General features: G+C 41.9%; 1 protein-coding gene across 1 annotated transcript in view; it reads right to left on the bottom strand.

Annotated features, from left to right (window-relative positions):
• LOC142872322 (dual 3',5'-cyclic-AMP and -GMP phosphodiesterase 11A-like) overlaps positions 1-18787 on the bottom strand; it is a 47187-nt gene extending 28400 nt beyond the window's left edge. The window contains exon 1 of the mRNA XM_076005397.1: positions 17700-18787. Within this exon, the coding sequence (XP_075861512.1) occupies positions 17700-18611 (912 nt within the window). The 5' untranslated portion in view covers positions 18612-18787. The remainder of the gene's footprint in view (positions 1-17699) is intronic.
• Positions 18788-19944: the final 1157 nt, after the last annotated feature.

Genomic DNA, 19944 nt, shown 5'->3' on the forward strand with positions numbered 1-19944 from the left:
AGTATTATAAATGCCGATAAATATAAGCCCATACTCTAATATCTGCTTGGTAAGTTATAAGTGTGGTATTTTGATGTCCCATATGTATTCTTCTTTTGTCTTATGTCTCACCTCAATTGGGTCAGGGCAGGGAAGAGAGAAGATATTTATTGGGTCTTCTCAAAGCCCAAAAGTGGAAGGAACAGTGGGAGGAACACAAAGTCCTTTCTCTAACACTATGGCCCTGTGGCCTGAGGAAAAGGACCTAACTTCTGGATGCTTTATTCCTAAAATATACAAGGAAAAGGATAATACCCACTCTACCTTTCTCACCAGGTTATTATGAAGGTCACATGATATAATTCTGTAAAAGCCCCAGCCTCAAAGTAATATTCAAAGATTGGAAACATTACTTTTAGTTCCAAATGCACTGACTAAGGAATTTATAGTTGGAATTTCTGCAAAAAAAAACATTGAAAATGGACAAACTAGTATTTCTATTTTAATAATAATTACTATTATCATGATTATTTTACTTTACATGTCTCCGTAGGCAAATAGTGGTTTATCAAAGGTGACAGCCCTGCAGGAAAAGAAAGGAAAAAAAAGAGAAGTCGGATGCTCATTTATTCAAGTGTTTCTATTTCAAATACAAATGGCCTGTTCTTTAGCTTTGTACATTTATAGAGAATTTGGGAAATACAAATGTATTCATAATAAATGGATTCTCTTATCAAGGAAGGAAAAAATTATCTTTCATAAAGCCTGGGTGATTAAAAAAAAAAGAAGTACTTCCACACACAGGCCTCAGGATTACATTCTGTTAAAAAATAATGAAGATGCAGATGTTAAGGTTCTGTGTAGTTTTTAGTCAAGAAAAAATGTCAGCTCTCAAAAACGTAGCTGCACAGCGTATACAGTTTAGTTGACTTTCCTTGTGATGGATTGTCACAGAAGGGCAGTAGCAAGTCCTGTGGCTGAATTTTACAAATGACTAAGCAAGTTTTGGAGCGTTAATACATTGGGGGAGAATAAATATAATAACAGAGGTGATTAAATCCCACATGCTTCCTGGTAGATTCAGGAAGACGGAAAATATTTCTTTTCTGTGTACAAAAGGGAAAAAATAGAGAGCCCTGCGGGGGACATACACCATCAGGAACTTTAGGTTAACAGAGACAAGACCTCAAACAATCAGTGAGCATGAGAATTGCTGGCATGGGAACTTCTGTGTGGCTGTTGCTAAGAGGTCCTGGTGGATACCAGGCTATGAGATATGCCAAAGAAAGAATATTTAGCATTGTCCTCATTTTAATAAAAGCCTGGGTGTTGGATACTAAATGTATAAATACCGATTTCCCTGCCACTTGTTCTACTTAGAATGTACTTGAGGGGCAAGGTCCTTTTTATATTGCAAGGCATTGACCCACAGGAAATAAATTACAACCAAGGCCACGTGGGTAACTGTTTAAAATGTAATTAAACTCTGTGTATTTTAAAAGAAAAACAAATAGTTCACGTATCTAATTTTAAAATGGAAGGAAAGGATATAATCCCAGGCAGCATGGAAGTAACAAAGAAATTCAGTTGTTTTCTGAAGGAGGCCTATGAGATTTTAAAATTTGATTTTGCAACAAAAAACTGGGAAAAAATATTTATTCTCATGTTATATCAGTTTTATATTAAAGTCAATAAGGTCAGAGAAGGCAAGAAGAAGGTGAGGAAAAGAGAAAAGAGAATGAGGAAAAGGGAGGCAAGATGCCGGATGGGAGGTGGGGGAAGGGGGCCTTGGGGCAGGGCCAGAGGAAGCCACTAGACACAAGAGGACAGGTGTGGAATATCGGAAAAGAAGAAATGGAAAGCATGAAAGAAAGAAATGGAGAGAGTAGGGGAAGCAGAGGAAGCCAAGGGGAAGAGGAGAGCTGCGTAGGTGAGCGAGCAGCAGGGGCGGGGGAGCTGCAGGGGGATGTTGGGTAAACACTGTTACTTAGAGCTTTGGAGCCTGAACTGTTGTGATCTCTGTCTTTGGAAACGTCATTTAGCTGCTTAACAAAATGAATTGTGGATGACTTTAAAAGAATTGCACACTTCTCACAGGACTGAATCTTTTTTATTTTATTTATTTATTTATTTATTTTTGAGTCAGGGTCTCACTCTGTGTCTCCCAGGCTGGAGTGCAGTGGCTCAAACCATAGCTATGATCCTCCTGCCTCAAGCAATCCTTCTGCCTTGGCCTCCCCAGTAGTTGGGACTACAGGTGCATGACTCCATGCCCAGCTAATTTTTCTGGGTTTTTTTTGTTTGTTTGTTTTTGTTTTGTAGAGACCCGGTCTCACTATATTGCTCAGGCTGGTCTCAAACTCCTTGCCTCAAGTGATCCTCCTGCCTCAGCCACCCAAAGTGCTAGGATACAGGCATGAGCCACCGTACCGGCCCAGGATTGAATAATTTCTAGAGTAATGGTAGGTGATTCAAAGAAAAATATCTTGAGTCCAAATAAGAATCTGACAACCTCGGAGGATGTTTCCTGGAAACAAACACAGCTGCGCAGGCTAGAGAAACATAAACACGCTGCGCTCTTGGTTGTTGGAGGGAAAGGGGGAGTGGTGGTGGGCGGCGCATTTGCTTTCCTCCAAGGCTTGGCACTGGCTCTCTATATACATTAATTTCTTTAAGTTACAACCTCGACATCAGTCAGCTCCCAGTCTCATCTTTTATATGCTCTCCAGAGAATCATTCTGCCCTGCCTAAAGGGTGTCATCAATGTCATTTAAATAAACATATGAAAAGCAGAATACATCTCCTTTACTCTAACACTGCCAATATTAACTACACCGTCGCTGTTGGAGTCATCGTTCATATCTTTCCCACTTCCTTTCATCCTCCCAACCCTGTTAATTCCTCTTCTCCCCTGGTCATAGATGAATTGCTTGGTCCCCTGCACCTTCATTTCTCTGACATTCACAGCCTGGACCACTATAGCCCTGTACCTGACCACTTGACCAGGGAACACATCTTACCCCTGTGAATGAGAAAATGAAAGTCCCTTAGACTGTAAGTGGCCTACTCCACCATCATGAGCTAAACCCTGGTCCCAGTCGGACCTTGTAGCCTAGTGATAGTACTGAGGACACCTGCTCTTGTGACCGAATTCTCAATTACATTCCTTTTCCTCATTTATTCATACAACATATAACATAGTTATTGAGTACCTACCTACTATGTGCCAGGTGCTATGCCACACACAAGGAGTGCTACAAAGCCAAGAAAAAGTCATCACATCTGGCCTCAAAGAGTTTAATGGAGAGAAAGACAAATGAGCTAAAATCAAAATGACCAAAAGTGGAACAAATAACAAGAGTCACATTAACCAAGTAGTACGAGAGGAAGCGGAAAAAAGAACGAGCTTCCATGAAGAGTTTGCCATTCTCATTATTTACTGTTATAGTTAAAGTCATAGTCTAGGCCCTTCCCAGGCTGGCTTTACAAGCCTGCATCCAGCTCAGTCCCACGGGGCCCCATGCCAAGAAGAGCCCCCACCGAACCTTGAAGTTGAATGCTCTACAGTCATTGTCTTGAAATTCTTAATCATTTTCTCTCTGTGTTGTGTCCATGAAGTCCAATGAAGCATGCCTCAGGGATTCACACTCAGTGTGGCCTCCTGATGGGTTCTCCAGCCCCAGAGGGGTCCTGGGCATGGGTATGGGGAGTACACGGAGTCCTTCAGTGTCTCAGAGTAAGGCAAGGCCCTGGCCGTTCCCACCCCAGACTGGCAGCAACACGACACGTTCAGTAATCAACTCTGTGGGGACTTTCGCCCACCCCAATCCAGGTAACAACAAGCTCATTCTGGTGCAGAAGCAATCTTTGGAGATTGCCCACTTATCATGGGTTGGGGTGGCTTGCCTGTAGGGGAAGGGGAGATTGACTTTCCTGTCCCTAGAAGGCCCCCATTTTCATTTTTCACTGGGTTCAACAAATTATGTAGCCCAGCCTGGTCCCAACTCGTGACCTTGTAAACATTCAGATCTTTGAGCTTAGAGGCAACAATCTCCTTAGCAATTTTCCTACCTCCACAGTCCTATTCTCCAGAGTCCTATTCTCCAATCCATTCTCACCAGTGGAAAATAAAACAGTAAGAATTGTCTCCCCAGGTCTTTCTGATCCCTTTCCCAAAGCACAACTGATTTTCCCTCTCAGATCTTGTTATGGGTGATTAATTGTGCACATGAGCGCAGGCCTGTGAAACTGTGCAGACCCGCTGGGGAGGAAAGCTGACCACGTGAAGGCCTGACTGTGACCTGGCTGGGGCTGGGGCTGGGGTCTGCTTTGGGGCAGGATGAAGCTACATTTGCCAGCCTCCCTGCAGATAGCTGTGGCCACATGCCTGGGATCTACAGTCTAGAAAGACAATGAGGTGTGCGTGGGAAATGTGTGCCACTTCCTGACCTGACTCATAGAAAACTCCCACCTCATTTTCCCATTTCTCGCTCTCTGTTCTCTCGTCTGCTGAGGGATGTGCACGCCAGGAGCAGCCTGGGAAGCCCTGTGTTGAAGGTGTAAGAATCCTCTCTTGGAGGAGGGCCACTCATTCATCAGGAAGACCTGTGCTGAGCTTCAGAAGAGTGAGAAACAAGCTTCTGTTGTGTGACTACTATGTGCCACTGAGCTTTGGAGGTGTAACTGTGAAAGCAACTACAGTTTCTTTTTAGCTACTAATTAATACATATTTGGAAATTTTGGAAAAATTCAAAAAAAAAAGCACAAAAAAGAAAAGAAAAATTACTCTTAAGCCTATCACTGAGATGACCTCTATTAATGTTTTGGCGTATCAACTTCCAGCCATTCACCATGTACTATTCTCATTACCTTTCACTGAGTCCTTACAAAGTGACGGGCAGCACGTTAAGCACTTTTCACATATAATTTCATTTAATCCTGATGACAACCTTTTAAGATAGAAATCATTGTCCCCATTTTAGGCTTGCAGAAACTAACAACTGGAGTGGTAAAATATGATGCAACCTTTGGATAAAGGGACTGGGAATCAAATCCAGCCGGTCTGATTCCAAAACTGGTGCCCTTAACCACTTCCGTTAGGCTTTTGTTGTTATTGTCAAGAAAATTGAGATTCTATAGTTTCCTAATATGCTTTGTTTACTTAATAGTATTTTGTGAGCAATTTCCTCTGATTAAATATTCCATTTCATAATGCAACATAATCTATTTATCCTCTAGTTGGATGTTGATAATTGTTGGATGTTGATAATTTTATAAATAACATTACAATGAGTATTCATATAGACAAATCTTTGCACACATGCATAAAAATTTCCTTAGGATGACCTGGAATTGTTAGATAAGAAGTTATTAACATAAATATTCTTAAGGTAGTATATGATTATTGCTAAATTGTTAGTTGTTCCCAAAAAAGGAGGTGATTTTGTCCCCAGGGGGCATTTGACAATGTCTGGAGATTTTTTTACTTGTGGAAACTAGGCATGCATCTCATGGGTGGAGACTGGGGATGCTATTAAACATCTGAAAATGCACAGGTCAGCCCCTCCTCCACCCCATCAACAGCAAAGAATTAATTATCTGGTCCAAAATGTCAGTAGTACCACAGTTGAGAAACCTAACCTATATAATGGTCCCATCAGTGTGTGTTAGTCTTAAGACAAAATAAAGGCTATAATAAAGGCTCTTCTACTAATTCAAATATGATTTTCTAAGTACATACTATATGCCAGACACCATGGTAGGTGTTAAATTAGCATTCAAGGAAGAGAGTCAGATTAACAGGGAAAAGTAGAGACAGGAGGTGTCTTGAGAATAAAGTTTGGCATCATTTGCTAGTGAGAAATCATATGTATTTCATTTTATGCCTTCATATCTTTCCATATAGTTTTCTGTTAAATTATTTTCATACAATTCTGCATTAAATATAGAAGTGAATAGTATTGCTGTATTGCTACATGCATGAGCACTTGATCCTGATTCAGTTGAGAGTATTTCTAAAGAATAAAATTGGTTCTTTCTTCAACAGAAATCCAAGGTCTTAAGTATGAAAGTATTCTTATGATGACAGTGGCTCCTCTTTCCCTAGCTGACCTTTTTGTTCTTTAATTTAACATAGCAGATAGTCTCAATTTGGTTAATTCAGAGGTGGAAAACTGTTTTCCTGCCCCTTATATTTTAAATTAGTAGGCACTCATTGAATGCAAGTTCCTTTCTGTCTGTTCACAGTAGTCATGAATAAAAGGAAGGACCAAATAAGAAGCCATTCCTCCTGTTTATTCATTTAAAAAATAGATGGCAAAGGAGAGAGAGGAGGGATGCCTCAGCTCCCAGCTGTACTGTCAGCCTCCTGTCCCTGCTTGGTTGATGCCTGGCATACTCGCTGCCACTGACTCTTCTCCTCTTTGCTTCTCTGCGTGATAATCTCAGGGTGATGATAAAAAAGAGATGCTATGGCTGTCCTGGGCTTTCAAAGCCAGTGCTCCAAGAGAGGAAGTGAGAGTAGAATCTGACTCCAGTCTCACATACCTGAAGACAGGGGGGAAAAGGGCCACACTTAACAGCTGCACAGAGTCCAGACCCTCTGCCTTAGTGGTTCTCTGGAAGCAGAAGGAGGAAGAGGAGGCTAACAGGAAAATGTGGGTACTCCATAAAAGTGGCCATTAGAGAGCAGGGATGAGAGCTTCACTTTTCCAGAGGGCCTTACGCAGAAAAGAATGAAAATCTAGACTGGTTTCCTTAGCAACCCTGGGATAATCTTTCCCACAATGTCCCAAGCCTACAGTTCTTAATTCCATTACAACCATTATTAAAACTTTAAATATGTAATCATGCATATTAAGTTGCCAAATACCCATAAAAACTGTTAGTTCATTAAGCTGTGCACAGCCATTTAAATGAAAAAGGAGTACCATCTAACTTTTTTTAATTGAAAAAAGTAAAGGTTAAAACATTCTGGTGGCCGGGCGCGGTGGCTCACGCCTGTAATCCTAGCTCTCTGGGAGGCCGAGGCGGGCGGATTGCTCGAGGTCAGGAGTTCGAAACCAGCCTGAGCAAGAGCGAGACCCCGTCTCTACTATAAAATAGAAAGAAATTAATTGGCCAACTAATATATATACAAAAAAAAAAATTAGCCGGGCATGGTGGCGAATGCCTGTAGTCCCAGCTACTTGGGAGGCTGAGGCAGGAGGATTGCTTGAGCCAGGAGTTTGAGGTTGCTATGAGCTAGGCTGACGCCATGGCACTCACTCTAGCCTGGGCAACAAAGTGAGACTCTGTCTCAAAAAAAAAAAAAAAAAAAAAAACATTCTGGTAATCTGATAAAATAGTACATACAGCATAAACACAAAAAGGATAATGCTAGTATTAAAAGTAACATCATTTCCAACAGAAACACATAAAGAAAACCTATCTTTTATTAAATGAATAGTCAACACATTTGAAATAAAATTGTGGCATACATTTCACCGAGCCTAATAAATTATTACATCTTAATTATAAGCATGAGATTTACTGTTCATTTATCTTTTAATGTCAGCTGCTAGAATTTAGTTTACAAGTGATTGATCCAAATACCATCATTTTTAAAAATTCTTAAGATTTCAACAATAAAACTATATATCATCAATCTGGAGACTTCATAGGATTCATAGCATAGAGATCCAATGTATACTTTTAAAATTACTTACTATACTAAAATTATATACTATACTAAAAAAATAGGGATATTGATCAACTGTAAAAAGAAATTTAACATACCTGTGTTTGTCAAAGATGGAACATGTAGTATGGCCACTAAATCCTAACAGTCTAATGTTCATTTAAAGCATTTTATTATATTTAAAAATAATCATTATGTATATGTCATACTGTGTGAAAATGTACTTAGGATTTGTTTTAATCAGATATATGGTAAGACAGTAGACACGGAAATGACTGCCATGGAGGAAGAAGTTCATACTCGCAGACCCTAGAAACAGGAGGCACAGCATGGCACGCAGAGCCACATAGGAAGGACCAGGATTGGTCAGGAGGTAGAAGAAGGAGGGCAAGGTGCAGCCCAGGGTCTTTACTGGGGTCTCCATGGAAGGAATGGGTAAGGCAGGGTAGGTACCTGAGTAAGCTTAGGATTAGCTCGTTTGAACAATTTCCATGGGCCCTGGGCTTTATATAGGAATGGTCTCTAGTTGTCAGGTACCTGGCCCTCAGGTGATTTAGGTGGAATCACCTAAATTTAGGTGGAATCACGTGGAATATTGGCTGGTGTGTGAGAGTTTGATAAAGATGATAGATAGTTGAGGGTGAGGGCTCTGGACTGGTTGGTTTGTACATCAAAGGGGTTTCCTTTGCTCACTATAGGAAAGAGCTAGCCTTGGAAGGGACAGTCTCTCCAGGGTCCAGGCCCCAAATGCCTGAACATGAAGACTATAGAAAATAAGAAAATATACTCAATACAGGTACTACCATGTTTTAAATCAAAAGTCTCCTCTTTTCTTATGTTCAAAGTCCTTTCCAGAGCCAGCTCTGTGAATAAAGTCTGCTAGACTGTGTATTTTAAAACATTAATAAAGTCTTATATTTCTGACTTTATCCTTTTGAAAATGCCTCTCCATTATCTCATTATAATCTCAATATTACATTTAATGATTAGAGCTTTAGAAAATACTATGGGGTAGACATGTCTGGACATATCATACCTATATTATAGCTAAAAAACAAAAAAAACTAAGGCAGAACTGGGAATAGAATCCATGATTCTTGATTCTAAGTCTAGAGCATATTCTATTACATTCTGATGTCTTTTACAGTTTAACAACATGATTAGTAACCTCAGAATTTGAATGTCAAACAAATAGGTTTAGGGAAAAGGTTCCATAAACTAGATCAAAGTCATCTCTTCCCTGTAGATGTGTTTGTCCCAGGTTACCTCCCATGGAGTTTCTCTGGGAATATAGAGTATTGAGAATAAACAGAATTACTCGGAGAGGATAAGGAAGTCAAATATCATCATGGCATTTCTAAACTCGCTTTCAACAGATTTCGGTCCCCAGGCTCTTTCTATATGCTGATGAAAGGTAGTGTTCAATTCGAAGGTGGCTATTGCTACCTGACTTGGTCTCTACACACACACCTCTGGTGAGCAAACTAATATGCACAGCTGTGCTAGACAGTCCCCATTTTACTCTCTAGATGCACTTGCCACCTTTCACTGCTCTGTTCTATGCCAGGAGGCTGATTCCTGAGACCTCTTGGCCTCCTGGTGTGGCCAACCAATGAGGGACCCTGGCAGGAGACAGAGGTGTGAGGAAGGTAGTGTGGCCTTGGCTGCCTCTCTTCCAGCGCCTGGTTTGCCAGCGGCTGAGTTCCTCTTGCCTAGGCCCCAGCTCAGGCCAGGTGGCGTCTCTCCCACAGCTGTAGCTGTCTCAGGGTAGGGGTAGTTGCAGCCTCCTCTTCAGATCTAGACAGGGGCAGTTTGGGGAGGGAGGAAGAGGAGAAGTGTAGCACCCAGCCCAATTTATTGACGATAATTTTAAGGAACAAAAGGGAAAGACATGGCTTTCAGTTGGACATGCCCCCTGAACATCTAATAACTGCACCTTGGAAAGCAGAGTTCGTAAATGCAACCAACTCAGAAGTTTGAATTTCTGTGAGACCTTTTGAGACTATGTGAAACATAAGATTTGTAATCAATAAACTTGGAAGTGCAATGTTCCTGAAAAATAAAATATTACAAGGCTGCCCAATATAATCTCCCACATCTGAAAGGATTTTCAAAGAGAAAATTCTAATGTCTGCAAGGTCTTATGCTGGAAGGGGTGTTCTACTCCTTCAAGAAGTTATACTGTATGAATGAGGTAATTGTGAGAAAACTAGCGAATTCAGCTATCCAGAGCAGTCATGCTCCAACCTTTGCTCTCCCTAGAAGAAGGTGGCAGTGGGCTGGTGCTTGTTGTTAGTATTTGGTTGGTGTCAATCTGCTGTCTCTATCACATGGTCTCCACATGGAACGAAGTAAAAGAAACAAACAAAAACAAAAAAGCCATGGAGGGAAGAGATACAGCAATTACCTGGAAGACCTGATTAATGCAGACAAGCAATTCAGATAATTTGCCAGTTTTCTGGGCTTCATAAGTTCTATTCTTTAAAAAATCTTCAAATTAAGGTGCAAAGAGTTAAACGATGTGGTCAAGGGATGGATTTCTTGATTTATCGCTCCACATTGCCTGAGTAAGCTGAACTTTCTGCTTAGACGTATTTGAAGTGACCCAGGGAGGTATCGGTGATAATTAATCAGTTGAACAGAAAATCTCGTACTAAGCCCTATGCCAAGCCACTGCAGCATATGCGAAATGAGGCAGTCACGACCTTGATCTCTAAAAGTTCACTGTCAAGAAATCATTTAAGACAAGTCCCCAAATGGTTACAATGCTAAGTGGGAAGAAGTACACTAAAGCATTAGAGAAGTTCAAAGGAGAGAGAGATCATGCCCAGCCTGAGTAGGATGGGGCAGGGATTAGCAAGAGTTTCATGAAGATAGGTTTTGAAGTGTGAGAAGATTTGGACTGGCTCAGGGACAGCTGTGAGCGTGCACACAATAGTTAATGGTCAGGAGAAGCCACTCTGGGAGTGGCTGAGCATGAAGCTTCCACAGGCCACAGATTTCAGCTTCCCCACTTACTAGCTGAGTCACTTTGAGCAAATTAACCCCTCCAAGCCCCAATTTCTCCTTCTGTAAAATGGGGGTGGTAAAAGTTATTACCTCAGGGTATTGTTAAGAGGATTACAAGAGACAATGCTTGCTAATGATCCTGGGTCATCGTAAGTACTACATAAATGGAATTATTATTAATCAACATTAATAGAAGGTAAAGCTTCCCTTTACCTCCTATCACTATGTTAAAAAGAAAAAAAGACATCTCACCAGGCACAGTGGTGCATACCTGTAGTCTCAGCATGTTGGGAAGCTGAGGCTGGAAGATCACCTGAGCTCACAAGTTAGAGCCCACCCTGGGCAACATAGCAAGACCTCATCACTAAAAAAAAAAATAGTTACCTTAAAGAGGTATCTCATAGGTTTACCAATTTTTTTCATTCATGTGAAAAAGATTTCTTATCCTAAATTTGCAACAGCCTAAAGCTACATTTTATGATAGGAAATGTAATTTATCATTAAAGTGTGAAACCACTGTTCAGTCAAAATCATTCAACTAATAAGAAATCTTGGGAATTATAGAAAATACACTTTTTTTTAATGCCAGGAAGCCTTCTTTACTATTTTAATCCTAAAAATAAATAAATAAAACCTCAATGCCTATAAATGAACCAAAGTTTCTCCTAAAATATTAAAAACTGAACCCTCTTTTTTTTATGAATAAAAAGCCTTTTTTATGACTCAAATTCCACTTTCCAAAAGAATGTGGTCAAATTGCAAAATACTACCCTTAAAATAAGTGACTAAAGTAGCAAGCAGTGTACCTCAAGGATCTTGTTGACTTTCCTATAAAACAACTCAAAGCTATTTCAGAGGAAAGCTTCATGTAACTCTTCAACACTATATTAAACATGAAACACTAACTTCCAAATTAAGCCAGCCTTGTAAATAAACAGGTGACCCAAACCTCAGGAACCAAAATAAATTGGTCAGATTAGTAAACATTTAGCTTATGGGCTGGGAGAAAATTAAGTTAACCTTAAATTACCTCTTCATGATTGTGTAGGAACTGTACTTTTCTGTAATCTATCCTCATGTACAAAGCAGCAAATGCAATTTGTCACCATGTTTATCATGATCATGTGTCTGTCAGGAAGAGGAGTTGATATAGCAAATGTTTCCTGCTTCAAGAACAAAATCAGTTCAGGTTCTGGGCTGGTGAATATGTTCGTGGGCTTGGGGGAATTTTTAAAACACTATATGCAAAACTGAAATAAGATTTCATGAAACGCCCTTATAATACTAGTGTTGGATCGGAGTAGGATCAACATCTGCCTTTTTAAGCAAATCTCAGCAACTCACTCACAGGACTGTGGACCATGTCTGCCAGCACTGGCTCATGAGGGAAAGAAGAGAAAAATTCATCAGTGAATTTTCTAGGGTTAATTCTAAAATTAATTATTTCTGAAGCAAACACTTTACAGGTAGTTATTTCAATGGAGATAATTCTAAAATTAAATTTAATTAAAATGAAGTATTAAATATCATCAGTTATATTCTTACCTAATATACATAATAAATATATCAGTATAGTACAATGTATTCTGAAATACAACTTTATGTATAACTTTTTTGTTTTGTTTTCCAATTTCTCTCTTCAAGAATAAGCAATCAGGTCTCCCTTCTCAAATCATGAGAAGGCAAAGCAGGATCAGAATGAGCAAAGATGGAGAAAGAGTAGTCCTGGCAGAAAGCATGCAAAGCACAGAAATAGAAAAGCGCTACCCAGGCATTGAAAATGGCAAGTAATTTAATTAGGATGGAGCTGAGGCCATGAAAAGGGCTGTGTAGACAGTAGGCTGAAATAAAATTGACCTTCAACTTAGACTCAATATGACTCAGAATCATGTCCCACTTTATGAGCATGTCACTGATACAGTTGTGTGAGGGCCCCCTGATTGAGATTTAATGCTGTGTTAAGTGAAATTCTTACCACGTTTATCTTTGAACTTGTGTTTTGTGAAGGTTGTCCAGTGGGACAATGGAGTACGAGCTCGGAGCTTGGAGCCTTGCAGCCTTGGCTCACAGGCAGTCCCCTTCCCACTTCTTGCCCAGAACTGGTTCTTGGCCCTCTCATCCCTGCTCCCTGGTGTCCCAGACCCCATCCAGCCTTCCAGTCTCACCCCTGCCCCAAGATCAGGAGCAGCAAGCAGGTCACATGGATTAGGGGAGAGGCCCATGAGCTACATCTTCCCTTGCCCTCTGATCTTGGGTGGGGTCCCTGGATGGGCCATGGGGAGGGTCAGGTGCATGCCCCATACCATCTAAGAGAGGAGCAATGGTCATCCTTACCCAGAGCTGGCAGCACCAAGACACATTCCACGGGCAGCTCAGTGGGGGCTTCTCACTCATCTCCCTAATTCATATATGGAGAATTTCCCAGCCTGGAGGTTGCAATCCTTTAGAATTCCCAGTCTGGAAGTTGCTGTGGTTTGGGGGGCAGACCCTGCTGGCCAGGGTCCTGCAAATTATGTAGCTGGCCGTACTAAGAATCTTTCCCGTTAACCCAGCTTCTCTCCCTGTTTTTGATAAAGGCATTACCCTTCCCCAAATCTCCCCAGTGTGGAATCTCTGAGTCATCACCATCTTCCCTCCTTCCTCACCCAAATCCACTCCTGCAGGCCATCTCCCATCTGTCCCCGGCTGCCCAATCCCACTGTTCCGCTTGAGTTTAGTTGTTCATCATGGCTCCACCAGACCACCATAATAGGCTCCTAATTGTCTTCATAGTTTTGAGCCTCCCCTGTTCAATCCATTCAGCCACTGCCACCAGGTCACCCAAGACACCATCATGTCAAGATGGTTAATGGCTCCCTGAGGCCTACTGTTAAAGAACTTCAAACTCTTTAGCCAGACATTCAAACTCCTTCCCTCTTTTGCCCTCACCTTACTTTTGCATATTCATTCTATAGCACATACTATACTTTGGCACATGCTATACTTTGCACATGTTATATTTTGGGCAAATTAAACCACCTACTGTCCCCTATATATATTTTGGGCTTGATCATCACTTTGTCTCTGCTGAAGCCAGTTTGCTATACCTGAATCACCTGCCCCTACCCAACAACCATCTCCAATTGGGATTAGATTTCCCTGTTTAATAGCTTGAAGAGCACCTCCTCCAGGAGTCTTCCATCACTGAGCCCAGTTACAAAGTGACTCCATTTTCCTCCAAGACAATACCACCATTTGGTTTTTGCCATTTATTAAGTACAGCTTGATACTAGTTTGTTGTTTGTGTTGCATGCAGCCCTCGACTGTAAGCACTTGGAAAGTAAGAAGCATGTCCTCTCCCCTTTGTCCACCCATAGGCCCCCTACCCAAGGCCTTAGGTTTAACAAGCTCTTGGTGCATGTTTGTTGGAACTAATGAATAAATGAATCTGCTGTGTAAACAGATCAGGTCTTCTGAAAGCCTGGCACACCTGTAACCCTTCTGCGTCATCCCCTTTCCTCTTCTCAGTTCACCTAACAAAACATCCTGCTGCTTTTCAGACCCAAGCCCATCAAACACCTGTATCATCATTATCAACACTAACAAAAATTCATCTCGCACTTTTATTAATGTTTAAAGTGTTATATTCTGAATGCTTAGAATAATCTCAAAGAGAACACCTGTTACTTGAGTGCTCTTATTTTCAAACTCTTGAGGGCAATTTTTTCATTACTATATTAAAGTGGGCTGTTTAATAACTTATAACTGTTAGAGAAAAAAGGTAAATTGCAGTCACCATGATCCATATTGGATACCTAAAATGAATGGAGGTTTTTTTTTACCCCCACTTGCAATTCTTTATTTTTCTCCTAATTTCAAGTCTGTTTTTTAGAACAAATTGCAGAAAATAATGTAAAATAATGAAATAAAATGATGGTTTTTGCTAACAAAATTTTTATTCAACTTTACCATTTCATTAAATATTCTACCCTTGGCCCCCAAATGCCATGCTTATCATAATTTCAAAAGGGTCTTCAATGCCTTTCTCTTGCCCACATTCCAATCCTCCAAGAGGATCAGCAATATAATTATCAAATTATCAAAATTTGAAGCTCTGTATGATGAAACTTCATCTCCTAAAGAAAAAAAGTACACTAGCTGAATGTGAGCAAGAAATGCCTTAAAAATATAGTAGTTAATAAAGAATCAAGAAGGATGGTTATATTTTTATATAGAAACTCCAAGACATTTCTTTATGTATGATAAAAATTGAAACAATATCATGATAAAAGAACATGCTTTGGGAAGGTTATCATTTTTAATTAAGATAAATCTGTAATAGCTAGAAATGGAAAGGATGGGGGAAATGCTAGAATTACGGAAGGATGTAACATTAATAGAAGCCTATAAAAAGTTTATATTGAAGAGTTGTTACTAATAGGAACAAAGTGTCAAATATTTGGTAGGCTAGGATATGGTTAGGTGTTACCAACCACATTTAAGGGAATTTTAAGGAAAGAGTGAAAGCATAGATATTTCTATATTCCTTGAATGTAAAGCTGGGTTCTAAAATACTTAATTTAAGGATAAAGCACGGCTCAGCAAAAGATTAGGCTGGTCAAACAAGTTGAGTTCACATCTCAGTCCCAGATAATGAGAAAAACAATTGAAAATAAGGTAACAAGAAAGAAACAGAATACTAGCAAACTAGATATCATTGTCATCATAAACTGTTACCATATACTGGGTGACTGCAACATGTCAGGTATTGTTTTAGGGCCTTTAATGCAATATCTCATTTTATTTTCACAACAATAATCTTTGCGAGGTAGGTATTATTATACCCATTTTACGGGTGAGGAAATTGAGACTATACAAGATTAAGAAATTCTCCCAAGGTCACACTAATGGTGACTGTGGTGTATTATAATAAAGGAAAAAATAGTTTTATCAAAGAAGAATAGCATAAATAAGACAAAGAAAACAAACCAAGTTAAAAACACAGAAACATATAGTAGAAACCAATGGAGAAAGACAAGAGAAACTTTCTAACCAGATAGAAATGAAAGCAAAGTAAACCAAGATCTTAAACTCCCAACCTGTATAGCATCCCTCCCCCATCTGCCTTTTGTCAGTGCTTCCAACAACCCCGTCTTTTTTACAGCCATCCTTACTACCCTGGGAGGAAAAAAACTCCCTTTTCCCAATGTCAGCTTCCAAATGTTAAAAGACAACTTTGCTTTATACTCTGTCTGCAGACTAAGGGGCGAGCCCACCTGAAGCAGCAGCTGCTGAAAACCTGATTTTCTATGCCTGTGTTAACACCTATAGCCACAATTCTAGGCAGCAGGAAGACAAATTAACTGCTGAAGAGGCAGAGAATTATGCTCTTGAAGAAAGGACAGTATATGAACAGTACTAAATAAAAATTAGGAGCTAAAAGAGGACAGTAAGAAATAAAAGCTATAGAAATGGGAGAAAATCAATTGGAGATGAATAAAAAAAGTAAAGGCAATAAAGAAAAAAGACTGCAATTCCAGGCTATAATAAGTATCATCCAACTAGCAAGGAATTTTTTTTAGCCCAAGCACACAATAAGGATATGGAAATAATAAGAAAGAAAAGAGTTTGTGATTGTTCATTAATTTTTTACAGAATCTTCAACATAGGAATTATTAAATTCTTTTATTTATTGTAGAGAAAGAGACACTTGTTGAAAACCATTAATTGGTTGCTTGACCTAAACCTATAAAAGTCTTTAGGAAGGCTATAGTGAACAATATAACAAAAGGTTAACAAAAACAGTATTTTGACAGGCAACCTTTAATAGTAAAGTGTTCTGTTGACAGACATCTCACAAAAATATGAAACTTGGTTTTAGTACAAGCTAGTCAGTTTTCTATGTAAAATTGTCAACTTTCAGAGAAAATTTTACCTTTAGTGCCTTCCTACCACTTTGCTATTCTGATCAACAACCACCAAACTCTAGTAAAACATGTTGCTCCATGAGACCATGGAAGAAGTACTCATCTAATGACTATAAAACTTTCATAACCAAGTATAAGAACTTTCAATTCTTATGAACCCTGAAGTCTCATGGAAAGTGACATCCAGTTTCATCACATTCAGTGAATAAATACTGAAGAAATTAGAACTGACTGGTTTTCAGATCCAGTATCTAATATCAAGTTCAAATCGCTATGAAAATGAAAGGCTTAGAAAAACCAGACAACAGCATGTCAGGTTTCCTTTTCACCTTGAAACTAGCATGTTTACCCTGCTAATAGGCTTTAAAGCTGCCAAAAATTTATCAGTTTTTAAAACTTTTTGTTTTTCCAAAAACTGAAATGCTCCCAAATATCATTTTTGCTTCTTTCACTAACTAAAAACCTACTTCCTCAGTCCTGTCAAAAGTTAACTGCAGATAATGCTGTATTCCAGCCTAAAGCTAACTAGCTCCTCTGGTTGTTCAACCTGTCTAACCTCAACAACAGAAACAGTTAAAATAAGTGCTGAGAAGGCACAAACTGGTCAGAGCCCCATCCTTCCTCTGACATTCCTCTCCCCTTCCTCGTTTTCCCTGCCTTGGAACTCATGAAACTTTAAGCTAGAGAAGAGGATAGGGAAGCAGTTAGGCATTCTGTTCCCTTTCCAACTTTGAACCAGACAATGAAAACGCATTATGGTCCTACATCAGAAACACCAAAATGCCCATTTTCTTCAGACTAACATTGGAATTCTGGGGGAGACATCGTTTTTTAACAACTCACAATGCATACTAAAACCATACACTGATATTAAAGACAGAGTATCTTGACAGAGAAACACGTGATATTATTGGGTGATATGACTTTTCCATAAGCCACTGTGTATTAAGAAAAGATCGTTACATCAAAGAGGGTGTAGTGTAAACTCCAGAAGGAATTTAAATAGCAAGATTTGTATTTGTAAAGAGCCCCAATTAATGTGTTTCTGGATGCCAAAGGGTAACCAACCCAGGGCTTGGCTCCCAAGCCGGTGGGCTCTGGGAGAAGAGGAGGATGCAAAGTCCTACCTGGTAGGCATCAGGAATGTTGACCGTTTCTCCATGCTCCCCGACATAGCCAATGATACCTTTGCCCCAGGGGACCTGCACCTCATTTGAGTTCTCTGTGCTGCTGCTGGGCAGCAGCGGGGTTCCTGCATGCACATCAAAGAATTTGGAGACCAAGCTCTTCTTGCCAGCAGCTGCCCCTTCCACCAGGAAGAGAGAACAGCGGTCAGCGTCCACCATGAGGCAGACAAAGATGAGGATCTTGTAGCTTAGGCTGGTGAGGTCAAGGTCATTGGAGATATCCTTGACCAATTCCAGGAAGAACTGACGCTCATTGTGCTTTTTGAGGTGGCACTTGTAGTCGATGGCCGTAGTGGGATACTGAGGCAGGTTCACCCTTGACTCCAGCAGCGCACTGAGAATGTGGGCTGTGGTGGGGGGCAGGGAGCTGGCCTTCCGGAGAAGCGCTCTCCGCCGTACACTGCTCAGGGGCTCTTGGGCCCGGGAGGTCACCTGTTCGTCGTAGGTCCTGTTCACATGGATGGCCTTGGAGCGGGCAAAACTCTTCCTCAGCTCTTTCTGAGAAGCTTTCCGCTGCAGGCTCCCGTCGCCCCGGCCGCCACTGGCCCAGCTGGGACTCAGGGGGACCCCACCACAGTCCCCGCCACCAGGAGCGGGCTGGCTGTTGGCAGAGCCATTTGGTCCAGTGCCACCACCAACGCTGCCGCCATCTCTGCGGGTGCCGTGAGCCAAGCTGCTGGTGCGGGCCGGAGCGGCCCCGGGGCCTAAAGCCCCCTGCCCCTGACTGTTCCTCTGCAGCCACTTCTCCACCATCTCCTGCTTCCCCTTCCGCATCAGGTAGTCTTCAAACAACTCTGGGTGCCTGTCCAGGAAAGTTTCCACCTCCCCAAAGTCCAGGCCAGAGGCTGTCATTGTCCCAGACACAGCTGTCCTTGCTTCTTTACACTTGGACGGAATGGTTTACCTGCCCGGAGGCCTCTAGCTGTCCCTGCACATGGTCACCCACCAGTATTCCCAGCTCGGTGCCACCTCCCCGGCCGGCCAGCCGGAGATTATTCCCAGCAGTGGAATCCCAGCTGGGAGGCGCCCCTTCCTCCTCCGGCTGAGTGGCTGGCACCGCCCCACCCCTGGTCCCGCTACTCCTGCGCCGCTCAGGTGACGGGCGCTGCGCCGCCGCCGCGCTCCTGTCCTGGAGCCGGGGAGCTGTCGCCGCTCTCGCTCTGCCGCCGCCGCCGCCGGTGCTGCTGTCGCCGGATGAGTGGACCACTGTGACAGGGAGGTAGGGCAGGACACGCCCCTGAGTGAGGCGCGGAGCCCGGAGGGAGGAGAGAGGCGGGAGGAGGGCGCGGCGGACGCCGAGCAGCCAAAGTCCGCGCCCGGGATGCCGGGCGGTTCCTGGAAGAGTCTCCGGCCGGCCGGAACCCGCGCCTGGGAACGCGGCCGAGTCCTGCTTGGAACGCGATTAGAAGAGGGACACGCACCTTGTTCCTCCCCCTCCTTCCTTCCTCACCTCCCAGCGCTCCCTACTCCCCGCCCTTAAGCGTTAGCGCTTCTGGGAGGCCCGGCGGGAGCCCGGCCGGAGCCCTGGTAAGAAGAAGAGTTGGGTCTCGCGGGCCGAACCCAGAAGCGGGCTCCGAGGAAATCGGGATGCTCGGAGACAGGCGGGGTTGTGTTTCTGGGATGTGACCGCAGAGTGTGGGTTCCCAGGATTCCTGGGATTGCCCACTAACACTGCCCAGCACCCTGTGGGCGTTCAGTAAATATTAACGGAATTGAATTTCCCTGAAATTAGCAAACGAAGTTCCCAGTCTGAGCAATTCATGACTCTAAGCAAGTTCACGGACCCAGGGCGGGGAAGGTTACCTGGAGGAAGGGTGCAAGACACAGAACACGCCTCCCTCGGTAGCGGAGGGGATTGGTTCTAGGCCCCCTGCGTATATCAAAATCCAAGTCCCTAATATAAAACGGTGTAGTATTTGCATATAACCTACACACACCCTCCCCTATACTTTAAAGCATCTCTAGTTTACTTATAATACCTAATACAATGTATGATAAGTGGTATGTAAATAGTCTTTATGTTGTATTATTTAGGGAACAATGACAAGAAAAAATGTCTGCACATGTTCAGTACCCATTCAATCATCCATTTTTATTTTCCAAATATTTTCAATCAGACGTTGGTCAAATCCACAGGTGAAGAACCCACGGACACAGAGACAGACTGTACTTGGATTAAGGAGAC

Source organism: Microcebus murinus, chromosome 8 (genome assembly GCF_040939455.1).
Source record: "Microcebus murinus isolate Inina chromosome 8, M.murinus_Inina_mat1.0, whole genome shotgun sequence".
Lineage (NCBI taxonomy): Eukaryota > Metazoa > Chordata > Mammalia > Primates > Cheirogaleidae > Microcebus > Microcebus murinus.